This window comes from Salmo trutta, chromosome 17, assembly GCF_901001165.1.
Source record: "Salmo trutta chromosome 17, fSalTru1.1, whole genome shotgun sequence".
NCBI lineage: Eukaryota > Metazoa > Chordata > Actinopteri > Salmoniformes > Salmonidae > Salmo > Salmo trutta.
In genome coordinates this window covers 38433652-38455377 of record NC_042973.1, presented here as the reverse complement: position 1 = coordinate 38455377, position 21726 = coordinate 38433652, and the positions used below count along the sequence as shown (strand labels likewise).

Genomic DNA, 21726 nt, shown 5'->3' with positions numbered 1-21726 from the left:
ATAATCCATTTTAGATTGCACTGGCTAGCCTCTCTGGATCCACTCCATAGGCCCTACACATTCAACCCCCAGCATTGGGGTTATAAAGCATATCATCAAATAATTGAACTATATTGTGAATTATTCGCATTGTCAAAATTAGGATTTAACATTAATGGAATACAATGACTAGTATGGTGCAATAAATAGACCTTCATCCAGATATCTACACTGTTTGTAGGCTATATACTCATATCTCTGGGCCAGGCTCTGGAACCTGGCACTGCACTATTAGGTAGGTAGGCTACTTTCTTGACTTCTGCATTTCTGTAAAGATAAAACAGAGATAGATATGCTATTGTATATAATGCACCCAACTGCTTTTTGGACCTGTCATGTATGTTATAAACTCACAGGTACAAAATGTTGCCTTCATCTCAATTGGTTCAGGGCATCACCTCAAGAGAGCAGCAATATTATCACTTTGGTGCCAGACAGAAAATATAATTTGATGCGGGTATTAAAAAGGGCTGCGCGCTATCACGCATGCGCATACATTGGGTATTTGAAGAACAGGAAACAAACCTTTCAACAGCGTAAAGAAACGTGAAAATTGTGAACGCTGCCGAAACATCAGAATACTTATACATCGGCAGATAACAGAGATAGAAACAGCATCGAAAAGTTGTTTTCAAGAGAAGTCATTTTAATAGTGCTGCTTAGAAACAATTTGTTTGGCTAGTCTGGGTGCGAGGCAAGGGTTGTGTTTGAATCTCCGACTCGGGGGAGGCGCCCTCGTTTTAGCTTGTGCATGTTGAACATTTTCTTTTTAACTTTTACACCTTTTGGGGAATCTGCTTGAAGATGGGGTGTACTCTGAGTACGGGTGATAAGGCGGCGCAGGAGCGCAGTAAAATAATCGACAGGAATTTACGGGACGACGGGGAAAAAGCAGCACGGGAGGTCAAACTGCTTCTGCTCGGTGAGACCAAGACGGAGTGTCGAACGAATGTTTGAATGAAAAGTTAGCTTGCTGGCTAACCTGAGCTAGCTTATATTGCTTAACTATATATCTAACAGTTTTATACAGTTTGTGTACAATAGTTTGATAGTGTTAACATTGACAACTTTGCTGAATGAAATGAAATTGAACAAATCCAAATTGCTAGCTAGTTAACGTTAGCCTAGTCAATAGCTCGCTAACTAGCTACTTAGCTAGCTCTGTTGGATAGCAAACTACTGGCCATGCAGCTAGCCAACTACCCCATTCTTAGTTAGCTTAACTGGCTAGCTAATCTCTCAGGTGTCACGGCTAGCTAAATGTAGTCTCAATCTGGGCCCCGTTTCCCTATAGTGATGAAATTTAGTCTTCGAGTGTTTTTAACTATGCATATTTCCTACAACGGCCGAAGATGTACTGTAATTGCGTTTCCCAAAACACCACGCAGAGAAATCGGTCGTTAAGTGCTTTGTTGGAGCATGTCTTTACTGATTGGTTCGAAAGGGAGCGCTGCTCTCGGATCATCTTTCTCAATTCAATTATTTCTGTAATATTATAAATATTTCACACTGACGGATCATCTCCTAGAGAGTTAGCCCAATAAATTTGATAAGTCACCGATTTGGAACGTTGTGCACATGTTAGGCTACACATCATGAAATGGGCATATTGAGACAAGTTAGACAGTAGCCTACAATAAGCAAATAACTCGATTGAACATGAAGTATTTCAACATGCTTGAAATAGGCCTATTTTATACTTTAATGTAGTCATCTCGCTTTTCATTTGAAGCGTATCTTTATACGTCGCTTGTCTCAGTTGGCAATTTGGTACTAGTACTCGGCAGCCACAGAGAGACGGATAAACCATGTTATGCTATGTTTAGCGGAGATATTTGTATAAAGTGACGCGAGAGGGCAGGAAAGCAACCAACGACGCATTAATGGTACTTTCAAGAGAACTGGGAGAGGTCAACTCGTCCGTGATCTTAGAGGCCGAAGTTTCCAACTTGTAATTCCGAGTCGGATGACCGGCGTTAAACGATTTTCCCCGGGGTTTTTTCCGTTCCCAGTTGTCTTGAACACACAAGTCTAAAGTCGGCCATTTCCGAACTCAAAGTTGTTTTGGATGCGTATTGGCTGTTCTAATGCCTAGTTTACGTCGACTCGTGATATATTTCATTACGCCGTACATCTTACCTCGCTACCGAACGTACAAGTGTCGTGTTTTGTAACGCAAGATGGCGAACCTGGCCATTTCATTCAAGACAGGATAAATGTATTGTTTCAGGTGACGATAACATGTTTTTCCTCAACTTTTTTTCTCTAACTCCATAGGAAGTCAAGCTAGCTTGCACTGTAGAGCAGCTAGCTAAAAGCTACTCTAGGTTGAAGATACCATTGTATCTTAAGTTTCTTATGATGGTAATGCCGTTTGTTTTTGGTTATAGTTATTAGGCAGTCGCTGGCTACAATGGTATCTTCGGCCTAGCTTTTAGCTAACTAGCTGCTCTGTAGTGTACGCTAGCTTGACTTGCTATAAAGTTTTTAGAAAAAGTATCTAAAAAAAACATGTCTTATTATTACCTGAAACTATATATTTATCCTGTGTTGACAGTTTGCGGTGGAACACATGAAGTTGCATGTACTTTTAGAACTATAAACTAATATGTTCAGTAGCGTATTATTTTTCCAGTAGTATATGATTTCTTTCATTACTGCGTCCTCTAGCCACTTTGAGCAACATATACAGTAGCGTTGGGTGATATGTCGGTGACTGTGTACATTGACCTGGCCTAACCTCAAATTCCAAGACGTTCACAGCCTTAGTCCTGGGGCCTGAGGAGGTTTTAATATAGGGCTCATAACATTTCTTTAACTTAGGGCTCAGGTAACATCAGGCATTCATTTTCATCCCGATCGAAGCTCTAATCAAATCCAGACATTTATATCCCGGGATAATATTTCATATGTTCTTGGGATGGAACATTTGTAAAACATCAAGTATTCAACCGTAGTTGAAAACCCAATAAATTTCGGAACTCTTTTTTTTATTATTATTATTATTTTTTTTTTTTCCCTCTCCCCAAACTTATTTGAGAGCAAAAGTGCAAGGGCAACAATATACTGTATTTGGTGAAACTGTAGTGAACGTTAGAATTTAGTAGCAGCCATATGACAAATCACAGTAGCTAAAAGTATGAATCCATAACAATCTCGCTAGAAATGGACACAGATTCTTCTCTCCTTTTTGCTTTAAATGATTCCCACAGCATAAGAATACGTTTTGTTGTCAGTCAACTATCCAAGTTATTTGTGGTGTGATGTTCACGGGCTTTATAGTTTCTCCATTTGCTTCCCAAATAGACTTATGTTTTGTGTTTACTACTAAAATATTAGATATGTTTTGTATTTTGCAATTGTCGCTTTTGGTTTTGTCTGTAGGGACAGAAGTCAAGCTCTGAATTGCTCCTTTTCATTGTCTTTTTTCCCTGAGTGTTTGAAAGTGAAACCTGAAGTCCTAGCATGCTGTCTGTGTGATGTGTTTACATGCAAATACTCTGCATCTCCAACCTGGCTTCTCAGAAAATGTCCATTGGCAGCTCAGGCAGCCTAGAAGAAGTGTGTACCCTTGTGCACGATTAAGGCACATTCCAAGGAAGATGGATATTGTCATGTTTATGATTCTGGTGTTGGGATGGTTTTTGATACATTTTGTCAATGTAACATACAATGATTACTAGCACTCACCAACGAGCTACAGTACATTTGCAAAAAGTGCAATCCAAAGCCACTGTAGGAAACTTCATAATAGATCATTTGGATGCTAACATGGAAGTCTGTCCTACCAGTCTTTCTTCCCTAATCTTGTGATTTTGGCCTAAACTTGGATGGCCAAGATAACTGAGTAGCTTGTCACTTTCCTCACCCTGTTGGTTGTCCTGAGTCTCTACAACAGGTGGTTGGCGGTTGCTTAGCAACATGCACAGGCTGGTTCACATTACCAGCTGTGAGGGAAACTGTGGGCTAAACAAATGCAACTGGGGCATAATGAAGCACTCTCACCTGACTGCTTCTTGAAGACCTAGCACGGTTAACCAAACTCACCTGACTCAAAGGCTTGGGGATGAACCAAATGTTACCTGGGCAGTGGCTCTAAGACGAGGCATGATGACCCTTACTTACATGGCTCTAAGAGTGTGGGATGAATCTAACTTACCTGCCTACCCCTATGAGCCAGTAGGGTCTTTGGCACAAAGCAGCTTTCCCCAACCATTAGGTGCTCTGCATCCCGGGCATGTTCCAGTCCAGGTCGTGTTAGTTGCAGTATCAGATCTCACACCTGGGGCACAACACAATGTGTGTTCTGTAGGGCTATCTTGGTCAACCGAAAGTCGTCTTTTTTCGACTAATTGATTGGTTGAAATTTTAAAATGTGTATTTTTCCATTGGCACACCCTGTGTTTCCAAGATGATCAACTATACTGAACAAAAATATCAACAATTTTACTGAGTTACAGTTCATATAAGGAAATCAGTCAATTGAAATTAATTAGTTAGCCCCCAATCTATGTTTTTCATGACTGGGCCGGGGCACAGCCATGGGTGGGCCTATGAGGGCTTAGGCCCACAATCTTAGGAGCCAGGCCCACCCACTCAGAATGAGTTTTTCCCCACAAAAGGGCTTCATTACAGTCAAATACTCCTCAGTTTCATCAGCTGTCCAGGTGGCTTGTCTCAGACGATACCGCAGGTGACGAAGCCGGATGTGGCGGTCCTGTGCTGGCATGGTTACACGTGGTTGTGAGCAGGGCTCGCAAATACATTTTTCCTCGCTGTCCCAAAATGCAATTTCAACTGTCCCAAACTGAACTTGAACATATAATTACTTATTTTTTTTGTATATATGCCAACATGAGTCTAGGTCATTTGCAGTGTATTTCTAAAACAGTCTATGTTGCATAAACTTGTTTATAAACCTTTTTGCATCTTAATGAAAACAGAAAAATAACCATTACATTTAATAATTATCATTGATTAATTGAACATGTATACAATATCTCAGAGAACAATGTTATTGTGAACTGGTTACTGAATAAACTTAAATTAGAGACGTTACATTCTACCACCAGCTGCCCCATTTTTAAACAACATAACTCAAAAATGTACAATAAAGAACGTGTGCGTGTGTTCCCCAGCCTTCACTTTCTCTGCTTCACCCTCGCCTTGACCTTGTTGAGAGCCACCACTTGCTAGCAGCCAGGGTCTAAAATGAACTTTTACCCCACCACTGACAGGTAGATGGAAAAATGCATCTAGCAGCCACAATAAAACAAAAAATGTAGCAGCTAGAATATATTTTGCTGAAATTCCACCAAAAAATTGATTAGCATGTATTGTTAGGTTTCTAAAACAATAAATGTATTATTTAAGAAGTAATGTGAAATATTTCATTTTTTGGGGATCCTAGCCTTTTAGTCAAAATATCAGATGAGACAATTGTTCACCTTCCACCTTTTAAGGGTGGGAGGTTACCGTGGTAATGCAACTCAAGTCATGTTTGTGCCTGAGCGATTGAGTCTGACTAGTATCCATGTTGCTTCTCTTCCCTAGCATTTGAAAGTCTAACATTGTTTTGTTCACAAGCTAGGTTGTTTTTCAATGAAAACGGCCAAGGAACACAAGGACAACGTCTCACTTCAGTAGACTTACATTTCAAGTTAATTAAACTTTTATGCCTGTGCGCAGCGCTTTTAAAAATGAATCTGACTCTCTGCTCTTCATGTCTGCATGCACAGCCCCCAGCCAGGCAGTGTTGCAGCGCAAGGCAGAAATACTTAGCACATTTTAGTGTGCATTTGGTTCAGGTCAGGGAGATAGAACCATATTCTCTAGAATATCATAGTAGCTAGCCATAGCCTACATACTATGCAAATGCACATGTAACCTCAGCTCTGGGCGGGCAGGCTGGGAGAGTGAAATGTGTATACTAATAGGCCTATTTGCTCAACATTGGTATGATGTTCTACATTTCCATAACCAAAATATTTAAATTTGTGATGCCTAGCCAGCCGTATTATCATTTGAAACCTGGACGTTTTACATAGCCTATCTTAACTTGGCGCCAGAGAAGATGGCTGCTGATTTAATTGCCGCTTAACCAACCGTGCTATTTTGTTAGTTTTTTCCATTGTTTGTAACTTTGTGTATATAATGTTGCTGCTACTGTCTCTTATGACCGAAAAGAGCTTCTGGACATCAAAACAGCGACTACTCACCTCGATTTGGACAAATATTTTATTATTTTAATGAGTCGGACAGGAAGGATATACTCCAAACATCCAAACTATTATAGACTACAAAGGGAAGCACAGCCGAGAACTGCCCAGTGACACGAGCTTACCAGACGAGTTAAATAACTTCTATGCTTGCTTCGAGGCAAGTAGCACTGACGCATGCATGAGGGCATCAGCTGTTCTGGACGACTGTGTGATCACGCTCTCCGTAGCTGATGTGAGTAAGACCTTTAAACAGGTCAACATTCACTAGGCCGCAGGCCCTAATGGATTACCAGGACGTTAACTCCTAGCATGCGCTGAACTGGCAAGTGTCTACGCTGACATTTTCAACCTCTCCCTGTCAGTCTAATACCAACATGTTTCAAGCAGTCCCTGTGCCCAAGAACACGAAGGTAACCTGCCTAAATGACTACTGACCCGTAGCACTTACGTCTGTAGCCATGAAGTGCTTTGAAAGGCTGGTCATTGCTCACGTCAACACCATTATCCCAGAAACCCTAGACCCACTCCAATTTGCATACCGCCCCAACAGATCTACAGATGATGCAATCTCTATTGCACTCCACACTGCCCTTTCCCACCTGGACAAAAGGAACACCTATGTGAGAATGCTATTCATTGACTACAGCTCAGCATTCAACACCAGTGCCCTCAAAGCTCATCACTAAGCTAAGGACCCTGGGACTAAACACCTCCCTCTGCAACTGAATCCTGGACTTCCTGACGGGCCGCCCCCAGGTGTTGAGGATAGGCAACAACGCATCCTCCGCTGATCCTCAACACCACTTGTGTCATCGAAAAACTTAATGATGGTTTTGGAGTCGTGCCTGGCCATGCACTCATAAATGTACAGGAGGGGACTGAGCACGCTAAGGGTACATGCTCAGTCCCCTCCTGTACCATCTGCTCACTAATGACTGCATGGCCAGGCACGACTCCAACATCATCAAGTTTGCTGATGACACAACAGTGGTAGGCCTGATTACCAACAACGATGAGACAGCCTATAGGGAGGAGGTCAGAGACCTGACTGTGGTGCAAGGACAAAAACCTATCCCTCAATGTGATCAAGACAAAGGAGATGATTGTTGACTACAGGAAAAGGAGGATCGAGCATGCCCCCATTCTCATCGACGGGGCAATAGTGTAGCAGGTTGAGCACTTCATGTTCCTTGGCGTCCACATCACCAACAAACTAACATGGTCCAAGCACACCAAGACAGTCGTGAAGAGGGCACAACTAAACCTGTTCTCCCTCAAGAGACTGAAAATATTTGGCATGGGTCTTCAGATACTCTAAGTTCTACAGCTGCACCATCGAGAACATCCTGACTGGTTGTGTCACTGCCTGTTATGGCAACTGCTCGGCCTCTGACCTCAAGGCACTACAGAGGGTAGTTCGTATGGCCCAGTACATCGCCTCTACCAGGCGGTGTCAGAGGAAGGCCCTAAAAATGTTCAATGAACAGCTTCTACCCCCCCCCCAAGCCATAAGACTCCTGAAGATCTAATCAAATGGCTAGCCAGGCTATTTGCATTGCCACCCACCCCCACCCCACGCTGCTGCTACTCTGTTATTGTCTAAGCATAGATGAATAGGCACTAACTCTACCTACATGTACATATTACTTCGACACCGGTGCCCCCACACATTGCCTCTACTGGTACCCCCTGTATATAGCCACATTGTTATTTTACTGCTGCTCTTTAATTATTTGTTCTTACATAAAAAAAACAATTTTTTTTAAAGGCATTGTTGGTGAAGGGCTTGTAAGTAAGCATTTCACTAAGGTCTACACCTGTTGTATTCGTCGCATGTGACAAATACGATTTGATTTTAATAGCCTACAGCCAAAATCTGACCATAGGGGAAAAAAGCAAAGATTTCCTGATATGCCATTAAAACCAGCATTTATTCTACTGTCCAAAGGCAGTAAGGCACAATCCTTGTTACATTTTCAGATATTCCCTCTAAATTTCTACCATTAGCCTGTATATCCATCTCTACCGCATTTATAAAAAAACGCTCGCATCAGGTGCGTGTTTTAGAATGTTCTCCCATAATAGCATTTTGGAACATTCACTTGTCTCAGCCATTTGTGTGAACACATTGCTGCGCTTGTAATGTAAATTATTCATAGTTTATCAATTTTTAAGCAAAATGTTGATCTTTTTCATCATTCTTCTTTGTTTAAACATTTTAGTATGGCACCACTGCTGTATGCACTTCTGCGGCACAAAGGCGTTTAGGGACCGGGGAGAGAATGCAAGAACTTAAAACTACTATTTTTGGTGCAAAATTTCCAAATGACATCAGTTTGACCGGTTTGTCAGTTAATAGAAGGTTGTGAAAATAACCCAACATATTTCTGATAAGATTTCAGTTTGGCTTGGATGCATATTTTATGTGGTTTGAAATACGATAAACTTTCATAATGCTTATAAAGATTGATACTAACTGTGCATTTACTCAAGATGCTGAAAGAAATCACATTTCTTCTCTCGTGTTCCTGAGTAACGATTTAAGCTTACATTTTGGTGTATCATTTTACTGCAAGAACTGGTCCAGATTTCAGTTCCCATTTAACCCCTCTGAACAGTAGGCTACAGATCCCTTGATGTGCCATAGGCCTGCGTGCCTTCAGAAAGTATTCATACAGTGGCTTATTCCACACTTTTGTTGTTACAGCCTGAATTGAAAATCTATTAAATAGTCTCATCTACACACAGTACCCCATGATGACAAACTGGACCATTTTTTTTGACATTTTTGCCTGCATTTGGCTTAGGGGTGGATGATATGAAGTAAAATTCAAATCACTATTTTCCACTGTCCGGACAATAACGATATACTGTCCAATTTAAATAAATAAAAATGGATGAGCCCTTCAAAGTTTATATAAATGACAAAATATTGCTTTTAACCTTACAGAAACAATGCACTTTTTATTAATATTTTTCTGTGGCAAAACTGTGCAAACATGAAACAAAAGTATAGGAGTTAAATAAATATGCAGTAAAAAAAAGTTCTCAGGATGTAAAGAGTAACTTTTTCCTGAAAAATATAAATGCAGTCTTCTTCAGCACAACACCGATCATTATGAATTTAAGTTGTTAACCTTTTCAAACAAACTTTTTCAAGCATTAACCAGACATCTATGTTTCTCAGTTCACCATGTAACAATTCACTAGCTCCCTCTTCACAAGTTCTGTGCCAGGAACACCAGCCTATTGACAGTTTCTGGCTTCAAAGTTGCCCTGTGGCTTGTGACCACGCTGCCCCCAGTGCTAAATGCTCTCTGAGGGTGAACTTGTGGCAGGGATGCCTAATGTAAGAAGCTCCCAAGGCTCTACTCTGACTTATTTGCTGATTGTGGAGCAGTGGCAGCTTCTTTCTCTCTCACTCTGGTCCTCTTCAAGAGCGAAGTCTCCCACGGCTGTGTTCCCTACCAGGAAGGCTTCTGTCTCGGAGGCAGCTCACCTTCACCCCAATGTTCAAGACCACCTACCTATAAGCTTATCAGTGGTCATGTAGGTGGTCTTGAACCTTGGGTCCAGAAAGGTAGCCATGGTGAGCAGCTCATCTGTTTCAGGGTCGGTGTATTTGTCATTCAAGTAATTGAGGACCCTCATCTTAATCTCTCGGGTCAGTTTTGCTTCGCCCTCATTTGATTTCAGATCCTCGTCTTGAACAAATGGAGGACCGGCTTCAGATAGGAGACACACACGTCTCTGACAGGGCATCTGTGAAAAGCTGGAGGGGCTTAAGTGCTACCGTGATTGATTCAAAGACCTCGATGTCTTGCCAGGAGGGTGCAAGGTGCAGTTTCTTTAGTTTTGTTTTGTTGTTTTTTTTCTGCTGCTGCCAGGACTTGTGTGATGGCCTTTTCCTGCTCCAGGATTCTTTCCATCTGAAGTCGGGATTCTGTGATGAGCTTGTGGAGGGACAGGCTCCATTTATCCTGTGCACTTGTCAGGGCCTTCTGCCTCTTCCACCTCGGAAAATGTGCTGACCACTTACTCACTTCTGTGTCCTGGGAAACCCGAGGTTCGTTTTGGCCGCTCCTCTCTGAAAAATAAAATGGTGAGAAATAATTACATGAATCACAATCATTCAATAGAAATAACATTGCATCTGATGTAATTACAATTTACAGCATGGACACTGGACATGATTACAAATTGAATCCATCTATAGAATTACATACAGCTGTAGTGATTGTGAGAGCTATGTTGGTTTAGAAAACAAACATTTATTGAGTAGGCTATTTATTATTGAAAGAGGATATATTGAAGCCATAGGCTAATGTATCAATTATAAATAAAAGCAATGACATCCATGTAATGTTTGTATATTGCACACACTTACAAATTATAGATTTGCATGGCTGTATATATTCGGCTTAACGTACAAGAAGGACCCGGCAGGGTAGTCAGCTATAACTAAAGCAGAGATAAGGAATACAGTAGTTGTGTTTTGGACGTTGAGACTTACCAATAGCAATGTGTAGCCTGTGTCTGAAACACCCCTAGTCTTGTCCATTTGTTCAGCTCCAATGCTTTGACGGCGTTCTGTCGGTAGTCATACTTACTTTGCGCTACTCTTTCAATCCCCAGGATGAAACTGCCTCCCTCAGCACAGATCAGCCTGAGTAGACTTTGCGGGTAGACTTTGCAAGTTCACTGTCATGCAGCCTCTGAGTGTTAGAGGGAAAATGGAGCTACATGCTTGTAACTTTACAGCAAAGACAACTGCTTGTTTCTAGCCTAAACGGTGCTTGCTTGCTTTCTGCACATTTTATAGAATTTCACAAACCATGTTGCGAGCCGTTTTTAAATTCATCCCGGGTCGCCGGTTATTGTTTTGATGACAAACGTTGTTCAGTCATGTTACCTAGCTAGCTAATAACCTGTTAACTTGACAATAGGTTGAGGCAAATTTGATTTGGTACAGGAAAAAAGGAAAATGGTCTGCTACCCATGAGTAGTGCTTCAAAAGGTAGTTCATATTGGCCTGAACTATATATCAATTTCTTTTTGGTGCTCAAATTATTTTCGGTGTGTAATGTTTAAAAAAGGAGCAATGTGTGTTTGTGAGCGACAGGTGTGTATGAGAGTGAGGGAGATGGTGTGTGTCTGTTAACACTGCATGAAACCTTCACTCTTCAGTTTTCTCCTCACTGACACAATGACATGCAGATAATTTATGCGTGTGTATCACAGGAGGTTTGTGGCACCTTAATTGGGGAGTACACGCTCGTGGTAATGGCTGGGATGGAATGCTATCAAACATGGTTTCTATGTGTTTGATGCCGTTCCAGCCATTTATTATGAGCCGTCCTCCCTTCAGCAGCCTCCACTGATGTATATTCCTTTTTCCCATTCCTCCAGCCAAATCACAGGTAGGCCTTTGCAAATATTAGCAACTCAGCCGTTCTCTGCAGTATTCTATTATACATTGTGAAGTTCAGTTCAATGTGTAGTATTGAGTGGAAGTGTGCTTGAATTTTTTTTCCTCTCCTCACTGTGGTATCGCGATACTACTCAGTATCATGATACTTGGCCTGGTATTGTTGTAAAACACTTCTTATTATCGTGACATTCCTACTCAGGCAAAGATTGATATAAGTGGATGTGACGCTGTGGATGGTGTACACAACCAGTTAGTCAGAGTATAATGTGGGATGCTAAGTCTTCCGCATGCCAGAGCTATAATCTCATTGGTAGGAAGATCCAATTAATTAATCCTATTAAACTAGAGCCTGGTAAACTCCTGTTAGGGCAGATCAGACATTTGGTTTCCCAGCGTTGAATAGCTATGAGCTGCTCAGTCCTTGGACAGGTTAGTGTCATAGGGCCTTGTGCAAAATGTGAGTTAGGCTTACATGTGTGGATCTCAAATTAGGATCTAGCCCAATAGCTCAAGCCAAAACAGCCATGAATGAATGGAGAATGTTAAGTCTATCACTCATTAATTGGCCTCCTCCGTTCTCTTTCCCTCTGTCCCTGTCTCTCTCTCAGGTGCTGGGGAGTCAGGGAAGAGTACCATTGTCAAACAGATGAAGTAAGTTTCTCGTTGTCTAAGTAGTTTGTCGTTCCATAACACATTTGAATAACAGGCAGTTAGGCCTAGTTATTTATTCATGCTTTCTTTCTCTCTCCTGTTGTCCTACTCCGCCATGTCTTGCTACTTTCCCTCGCTCTCTCCCTCCCCTCCCAGGATCATCCATGAGGCGGGCTATTCAGAGGAGGAGTGTAAGCAGTACAAGGCGGTGGTGTACAGCAACACCATCCAGTCCATCATCGCCATCATCAGAGCCATGGGGCGCCTCAAGATAGACTTTGCTGAAGCAGCCAGAGCGGTGAGGGGAGTAGGACACTGGGAGATCTACACACTGATTCAAGAGCAGTTTTGTGCTTTTTTTTCTATATATAGTTAAGATTAGGTTTTGTGAGGGCAAGCTGATCCTAGGTCTGTGCCTGGGAGTTCAGGAGTGGTGGTGGTTAGTCTATGGGGTCAAATGGCAGGGGATAGGGTTTGGCTATAAGAGGCATGGGGAGGGAGGTGAAGAAAAGTAATTCCCAGCTCAACCTCTAGCCCTGAGCTCAAAAAGATACAAATTGGTGCAATTTCGTAGATAGTGGAAGTAAGCAATATAGAGCAACTTCACCCAGCCAGGTTACCAGAAGGTCTGTGAGGAATCTTAGGTTTAAAACAATAGGGAGAATGTCTGAATAAACCCTACCTTACCGCTTCTGCCTCCTAACCGTTAGTTGTTTCATGTCCCCTACCAGGATGATGCTCGTCAGCTGTTTGTGCTGGCGGGATCGGCAGAGGAGGGCTTCATGACCGGTGAGCTGGCCGGGGTCATCCAGCGCCTCTGGAAGGACGGGGGGGTCCAGTCCTGCTTCGGCCGCTCACGAGAGTACCAGCTCAATGACTCGGCTGCCTAGTGAGTAACACACACACACAGTCCTGCTTCAGAAAGTACACTAACCTCCTCCACACAACTGCAACATTCAACAAACTGCTAACACTGACCTCCCTATCCATCATTCTCTCCCAGTTATCTGAATGACCTGGACAGGATAGCCCACGGAGCGTACGTGCCCACCCAGCAAGACGTGCTGAGGACCAGGGTGAAGACCACCGGCATCGTGGAGACTCATTTCACCTTCAAAGACCTCCACTTCAAGTGAGACCTCCACTTCTCCTCGCTCCTACCTGTGCTCGAACCAGGAACACATCGACATCAGCCACCCTCGAAGCAGCGTTACCCATGCAGAGCAAGGGGTACAACTACTCCAAGTCTCAGAGCGAGTGACGTTTGAAACGCTATTAGCGCGCACCCCGCTAACTAGCTAGCCATTTCACATCGGTTACACCAGCCTAATCTCGGGAGTTGATAGGCTTGAAGTCATAAACGGCTCAATGCTTGAAGCATTGCGAAGAGCTGCTGGCAAAACGCACGAAAGTGCTGTTTGAATGAATGCTTACGAGCCTGCTGGTGCCTACCACCGCTCAGTCAGACTGCTCTATCAAATCATAGACTTAATTATAATAAACACACAGAAATACGAGCCTTAGGTCATTTAATATGGTCGAATCCAGAAACTATCATCTCGAAAACAAAACGTTTATTCTTTCAGTGAAATACGGAATCGTTCCGTATTTCATCTAACGGGTGGCATCCCTAAGTGTAAATATTCCTGTTACATTGCACAACCTTCAATGTTATGTCATAATTACGTAAAATTCTGGCAAATTAGTTCGCAACGAGCCAGGCGGCCCAAACTGTTGCATATACCCTGACTCTGCGTGCAATAAATGCAAGAGAAGTGACACAATTTCACCTGGTTAATATTGCCTGCTAACCTAGATTTCTTTTAGCTAAATATGCAGGTTTAAAAATATATGCTTCTGTGTATTGATTTTAAGAAAGGCATTGATGTTTATGGTTAGGTACAGTCGTGCAACGATTGTGCTTTTTTTGCAAATGCGCTTTTGTTAAATCATCCCCCGTTTGGCGGAGTTGGCTGTCTTTGTTAGGAAGAAATAGTCTTCACACAGTTCGCAACGAGCCAGGCGGCCCAAACTGCTGCATATACCCTGACTCTGTTGCAAGAGGCGACACATTTTCCCTAGTTAAAAGAAATTCATGTTAGCAGGCAATATTAACTAAATATACAGGTTTAAAAATATATACTTGTGTATTGATTTTAAGAAAGACATTGATGTTTATGGTTAGGTACACGTTGGAGCAACGACAGTTATTTTTCGCGAATGCGCACCGCATCGATTATATGCAACGCAGGACAGGCTAGATAAACTAGTAATATCCTCAACCATGTGTAGTTTGTTTTTAATAAGTTTAATGCTAGCTAGCAACTTACCTTGGCTTCTTACTGCATTCGCGTAACAGACAGGCTCCTCGTGGAGTACAATGTAAAGCAGGTGGTTAGAGCGTTGGACTAGTTAACCGTAAGGTTGCAAGATTGAATCCCCAAGCTGACAAGGTAAAAATCTGTCGTTCTGCCCCTGAACAAGGCATTTAACCCACCGTTCCTAGGCCGTCATTGAAAATAAGAATGTGTTCTTAACTGACTTGCTTAGTTAAATAAAGGTGTAAAAAAATAAAAATACAGATTGTTATGACAACTTGAAATGGGCCCTAATTAATCGGCCATTCCGATGAATCGGTCGACCTTTAGTCGGCATGCTTCAATTCGGCTGGCGGCTAAGCGAACCGAATTAATGTGCTTGCATACTCCCTTAAAAGACCTTTGCTTGAAAAAACTAGAACAAAACAACAATAGTACTTTGTCTGTTTTGAGACACTGTAGCCAGTATACACTTCCTCAAAGTCAGAATGAATCTAAGATAACTCATGAAATCTGTCATTAATTTAAGTTTTTCCCAAGGAGATCTTAGTCGTACAATTTTACATCTAAGATGTTTGGTGCAGTATTTCTCAATGGAAAAAATGTCCATGAAAACGAGTCGTCCCTCGTTGAATGACGACTAAGACCTTATTGAAGAATCCCTACAGTTGACCAATCAGACGAAGGGGTGTAGAATTAGGCTCCCGTCTTCAACTGGCCTCAACAAAAAAAATCTGTGCTCGAACAGCCCCCCAAAAACCTTACCTACTTCCAAAACTAACAGAAACGTCAAATGTTATATTTTCACAAACTCTTTCGAACTGTTTTAGCTGGGAAGCATGCGGAAGCCTTAAGCCAGCTGATGACACCCTCTAGTCTACAGAGGGTTCAGTTCAGGGCTAAAGTTGACCAGCTGTAGTGTTCATGAGGAGTGTGATGGTTTGTGAGAGAATGCAAAACGTTTAATGTAGAGCTGTTTGAAAATCCTTTTTCAAGGATTTGTGTGCGTGTTTTGCTCATGCATACTAACAGTCCGTATGTGTATTTTCTCCCCAGAATGTTTGACGTGGGGGGTCAGAGGTCCGAGAGGAAGAAGTGGATCCACTGCTTTGAGGGAGTCACCGCCATCATCTTCTGTGTGGCGCTCAGTGACTACGACCTGGTGCTGGCCGAGGATGAGGAGATGGTGAGACTCATCCCTCTCTCTCAGCCCTTGCTCATCAGTCATTGATATTGCTCTCCCTCTGTAATCCTTATACACTCTCACTCAAGCGTCGGTCGTCTTTCTCATCTCATTTACTGCAATCCCTCAGTCATCTTTCATTCTTTCTCATATGAAACAAGTGTTCATTTATCCACAGATCCAGTTTCACATTTTCTGCCCCTATTGCGTCAGGAAGACAGAACTACATCATCAGAACCATAGCAACAGTTGTGAAATATCTGTTTTATATGCCTTTTAAAAAAAAATATGTATTTCAAAGGACAAACTTGTATGGTGCGATACCCACAAACGCGTGTAACTAAAAGCATTGTGTGGTTGTCTTTCTGTCCCTCAGAACCGGATGCATGAGAGCATGAAGCTATTTGACTCCATCTGCAACAACAAGTGGTTCACAGACACCTCCATCATCCTCTTCCTCAACAAGAAGGATCTGTTTGAGGAGAAGATCCAAAAGAGTCCTCTCACTATCTGTTACCCGGAGTACGCAGGTAAGAGACACACCACACACAGTGAGATATATAGATAGATAGATATATATATCTATCTATCTATCACTATCAGCCACTCTACAAATCATCTTGAATCCCACATTTTAGTGATACTGTGCTAAGCCTTGCTCAGGTTGAACGCACAGGGAGTTCCAGGTCATCTTAATTGGAGTCATGTTGTGAAGATTATCAGATCTCACCACACCTGCAGTCAATTCTGTTTTTCCTGTGTTTTTATATCATACTGTAAAACAGCTGATGAAACTAAGACTTCAAAAGTGTAAAAACATTTTGTTTGGTGTTATTTCCTGATAGTTGCTGGTTGAAAATACAATCTACACAGGACCTTCTAATCAGCAGGTTTGCATGGGCTGAGGTTACAGCGTTCCATGGTGACATCACCATGTGCTTAATTGTTTAACAGACCAAAACAGCTAGTTTTCAGTTCTCTCCACTCAGGCCACTCCCAGACAGTCTGAGCAAAATTCTTGCTTGAGAAATATTTAGCTAACAAGCTATTTTTGCCCATATTTTTATGGAAATCTATTACAGTAAGGTAATTCATTGTTAACCAGAAATTATTTGAAATGGATATAATGGCTGCATAGGGCCTTTAACATCTCAGGAACTCACAATGGTGAAGGTAAAAGACTAAACTAATTTATGGGTATCTCTCTGTCTCCCTTCGTCCTTGCCCTGACTTTCCAAGGCTCCAACACGTACGAGGAGGCGGCGGCCTACATCCAGTGTCAGTTTGAGGACCTGAACAAGAGGAAGGACACCAAGGAGATCTACACCCACTTCACCTGTGCCACCGACACCAAGAACGTGCAGTTTGTCTTCGACGCAGTCACTGACGTCATCATCAAGAACAACCTGAAGGACTGTGGCCTCTTCTAGGGTAGTCAGAACATTAATATATCTTATAACATGTTAGAGACTCAATGTTCTTGAAAGGCAATTACATGTTGAAATAAAAGTTGTATTAAGACTTTCTAGAGTCTAGCCTGGACAGATGCTCAATTCCAAATCAGCCCCCCTAGCCTGATGCCATTGTGTAGGTCTGAAACAATTGCATTATGGCATGGTAACTAGTACATCAGCGACGTTCTCTAAACATTGTTTTACCCTCTTTCTGTACAGGCAGTGTGGTGGCCAGCGTGTGCTCAGTGACCTTTTTCTTTGGGACATCTGTGGCTGGAGGGGGTTGGATCATGGACACTTTGTAGAGAACCTCACTTTTAACCTCTTTAACTTCAAACTCAAAGTTTTTAAAATGCCATGTAGAAAAATGTTTGTTTTTAAAATATTTGTACAACTCACTATGGCTGGAGTTTTTCACTGTTTTAAGATTTTGTTTTAACTGGTCAAGTTATTTAAAAAGGGATGGAGGGGGGCCTTTGCATTTCTTTCTTCTAGGAAAGGAATGGACACATTTTTGTGTTTAGGTACTTGCGCCTTTGCATGCCTTAGTTCCAGTGTGTTTTTTGGGTTAAATGGTAGATGTTATAATTTAATCTCCCCCCGCCCCCCACACACACAAAAATTATCTCAATATTTGGATTCTGTGACTGATGGCTGATAATTAGTGTCCATGGAAATAATGGAATAGACCAATTTTAAGACCAACTTGCTCTTGATGAGCGCTGTGTGTCTGTGTGCATGACTGTGTGAGTGCCTTTGCTGCATCACTGTTTGCTTGTGTGAGTGCGTGCAGCTGTTTGACTTGGTGTATATGAATGTGTGTGTGGCCATACAGTACCAGTGAGAAGTTGGAAACCCTTGAATGAGTAGGTGTTTTCTTTATTTTTACTATATTCTACATTGTAGCATAATAGTGAAGATATCAACACTATGAAATAACAGAAATGGAATCATGTAGTAAGCAAAAATGTGAATCAATCTATTTAAAATGTTTGTTTGTTTGAAGTAGCCACCCTTTGCCTTGATGACAGCTTTTCACACTCTTGGCATTCTCTCAACCAGGTTCAGCTGGAATGCTTTAATAACAGTCATGAAGGAGTTCCCACATGCTGGGCACTTGTTGGCTGCTTTCATTCACTCTGCGGTCCAACTCATCCCAAACCATCTCATTTGGGTTGAGGTCAGGTGATTGTGGAGGCCAGGTCATCTGATGCAGCACTCCATCACTCTCCATGGTTAAATAGCCTGGAGGTGTTGGGTCATTGTCCAGTTGAAAAACAAATGATAGTCCCACTAAGTGCAAACCAGATGGGATGGTGTATCGCTGTGGTAGCCATGCTGGTTAAGTGTGCCCTGAATGATAAATCATGACAGTGTCACCAGCAAAGCACCCCCACGCCATCACACATCCTCCTCCATGCTTCACGGTAGGAACCACACATGAGATCATCCGTTCACCAACTTTACGTCTCACAAAAAAACAGTGGTTGGAAAACAAAAATCTCAAATTTGGACTCACCAGACCAAAGGACAGATTTCCACCGGTTTAATGTCCATTGCTTATGTTTTTGGCCCAAGCAAGTCTTCTTATTGGTGTCATTTGTAGTAGTGGTTTCATTCCAGTAATTTGACCATGAAGGCCAGATTCACACAGTCTCCTCTGAACAGTTGATGTCTGTTACTTGAACTCTGTGAAGCATTTATTTGGGCTGCAATTTCTGAGGCTGGTAACTCTAATGAACTCATCCTCTGCAGCAGAGGTAACTCTGGGTCTTCTTTTCCTGTTGCGGTCCTCATGAGAGCCAGTTTCATCACAGCGCTTGATGGTTTTTGCAACTGCACTTGAAGAAACGTTCAAAGTTCTTAATTTTCTGCATTGACTGACCATGTATGTCGTAAAGTATTAGACTGTCGTTTCTCTTTGCTTATTTGAGCTGTTCTTGCCATAATATGGACTTGGTCAGGCTATCTTCTGTATACCAACCCTACCTCGTCACAACACAACTGATTGGCTCCAACGCATTAAGGAAAGAAATTCCACAAATGTACTTCTAACAAGGCACACCTGTTAATTAAAATGCATTCTAGGTGACTACCTCATGAAGCTGGTTGAGAGAATGCCAAGAGTGTGCAAAGCTGTCAAGGCAAAGGGTGGCTGCTTTGAAGAATCTCAAATATAAAATATATTTTGATTTGTTTTTAACACTTTTTTTGTTGTTTTGGTTATGACAGGATTCCATGTGTTATTTCATAGTTTTGATGTCTTCACTATTATTCTACAATGTAAAAAATAAACCCTTGAATGAGTAGGTATCAACTTTTGACTTGTACTGTAAGTACAAAGGGACTTTCTTACTTTTACTTGTCATCCTCTGTCTGGTTTCTGGAAAAGTGACCAAAAAGGCAACTTAATGTAATTTGACATCACGTCGTTGGGGTGATGGTGCGGGCGGTAACATTCCTACACAATCATTTTAAAGAAACTTTGAAAAGAGGATGACAACTACAGCATTGTAGCAGACAGGATCATAGATATAAAGTGCAAAGCTAAACAAAGGGAGGTGGATGGGTGGGAGTGCACTGTTATGATGATGACGATATGATTCGTAATGGTTTCAGGTTACATATCTGCCCCCACCCCTTGGTTTCCATTGGATGGGGACGTTAGTGGACTAATTTCCATAATTTTGCTAATAAATAGTTGCTGTGGTGAAACCACAGCATCCTTCACAATGATGACTTGTGTTTCTTGTCAATTTTGGGTGACTGGAAAAAAAGAAAAGAAAAACAGCCACCTTTTGGCTTGCAACATTGACATACAATGAGTATACCAAACATTAGGAACACGTTCCTATTGAGTCCCGCCTTTTCCCCTCAGAACAGCCTCAATTCGTCGGGGCATGGACTCTACAAGGTGTCGAAAGCGTCCCACAGGGATGCTGGCTTATGTTGACTACAATGCTTCCCACAGTTGTGTCAAGTTAGCTGGTTGTCCTTTGGGTGGTGGACCATTCTTACATTCACATTTTAGTCATTTAGCAGACGCTCTTATCCAGAGCGACTTACAGTAGTGAATGCATACATTTCATTTCATGCATTTTTTTGTACTGGCCCCCCGTGGGAATCGAACCCACAACCCTGGCGTTGCACACACCATGCTGGCGTTGCAAACACCATGCTCTACCAACTGAGCCACACGCAAAGATGCTCTCACACACGCTTATGTTGTTTATACGGAGCATTAGCCCTAATTTGGTCACTGACATTCTACAGGCTAAAGTGGAGCAATGTGTCAGCCATCTTGAAATGTAACATGTCTGCCTGGTCTAAATTAACTCCTTAGTCTGTGCAACCCAGGGTTGTCAGTCAATGTTCCTGAGGAGCCATTTTCAAAGTCAACAACAAAAACAACCAATCAGAATGTACTGTAGGTTCATACATTGTACACAATGATACAAAACTATCTGAATAACAATGCCTCAATTGCTTAGCGTTAACTGTAAATTCAGTTTTTGGGTCAAAAGTAGTGCACTATAAAGGGAATAGGGTGCCATTTGGGATTACACGGGGGGGAACCAGCAACGTTGCAGTTCTTGACAGACTCAAACAAGCGTGCCTGGCACCTACCACCAACCCCAGTCAAAGGAAACTAAATCTTTTGTCTTGCCTATTCACCTGTAATGGCACACATACACAATCCATTTCTCAATTGTCTCAACTTAAAAATTCTTATTTAGCTTGTCTCCTCCCCTACATCTACGCTGATTTGAAGTGGATTTAACAAGTGACATCAATAAAGCACCGTAGCTTTCACCTGATCGGTATGTCATGGAAAGAGCAGGTGTTCTGAATGATTTGAAATGGGAAATGCACTCCACAAATTTGCATTGAACAATACATGTGGTAATTTATAACATTATTTAGTTCACAGCACCCTCTATAGGTGATCAATGCATACTGCATACTATACTGCTGGTCTGTTGTAGTAGTACATACTGTAGGTAGTAGCACATTAACATCAGTGATTTTTCTTCTGCAAAAAACAAGCACACAAGGAATCCTCAAGAAGACTAAACTGATGGGCATCACAGATACATTCAGAGGAGGTTATCCACTCAGTTTTTCTACATCTACAAGACAAACCCAAAGCTAAATCTGTAGATATGCCAAACAGCCATTATGACTTGTTACTCACTTTGTTCTCTCTAGCATACACTTTAACCCACATGCATGTCTGTGGCAATGGTTGGTTGGATTTTGGTCCCTAGACCACTCATCTCAACAACACCTTTCCCTTGTGTAAGTTCAACTTCTCAGGGACCACATTATGATAAAGAATTCTACATGCACACATATCAGTAGATTGCTATGACACTGATGTGGTTCCTGAGAGTTTAAAACTATTTTCCAGGCATTGTGGGCTATCATC

General features: G+C 41.9%; 1 protein-coding gene across 1 annotated transcript; it reads left to right on the top strand.

Moving 5' to 3' along the window:
* Positions 1 to 531: 531 nt before the first annotated feature.
* On the top strand, positions 532 to 17695 carry LOC115152154 (guanine nucleotide-binding protein G(i) subunit alpha-1). The gene is made up of 9 exons (XM_029696715.1): positions 532 to 961; positions 12300 to 12342; positions 12499 to 12640; positions 13074 to 13231; positions 13346 to 13474; positions 15717 to 15846; positions 16220 to 16373; positions 17083 to 17274; positions 17517 to 17695. The coding sequence occupies exons 1-8, from the start codon at positions 844 to 846 to the stop codon at positions 17271 to 17273; spliced, it is 1065 nt and encodes a 354-aa protein (XP_029552575.1). The 5' UTR covers positions 532 to 843; the 3' UTR covers position 17274; positions 17517 to 17695.
* The last annotated feature ends 4031 nt before the right edge of the window (positions 17696 to 21726 follow it).

What these genes read in the sequence shown, in the direction of transcription:
- LOC115152154 (XM_029696715.1), top strand. Translation starts at nt 844, where the DNA reads ATGGGGTGTACTCTGAGTACGGGTGATAAGGCGGCGCAGGAGCGCAGT. An exon ending in CTCAATGACTCGGCTGCCTA is followed by an intron (nt 13,232 to 13,345) that starts GTGAGTAACACA and finishes ATTCTCTCCCAG; the next exon opens with TTATCTGAATGACCTGGACA. An exon ending in TTCAAAGACCTCCACTTCAA is followed by an intron (nt 13,475 to 15,716) that starts GTGAGACCTCCA and finishes TTTTCTCCCCAG; the next exon opens with AATGTTTGACGTGGGGGGTC.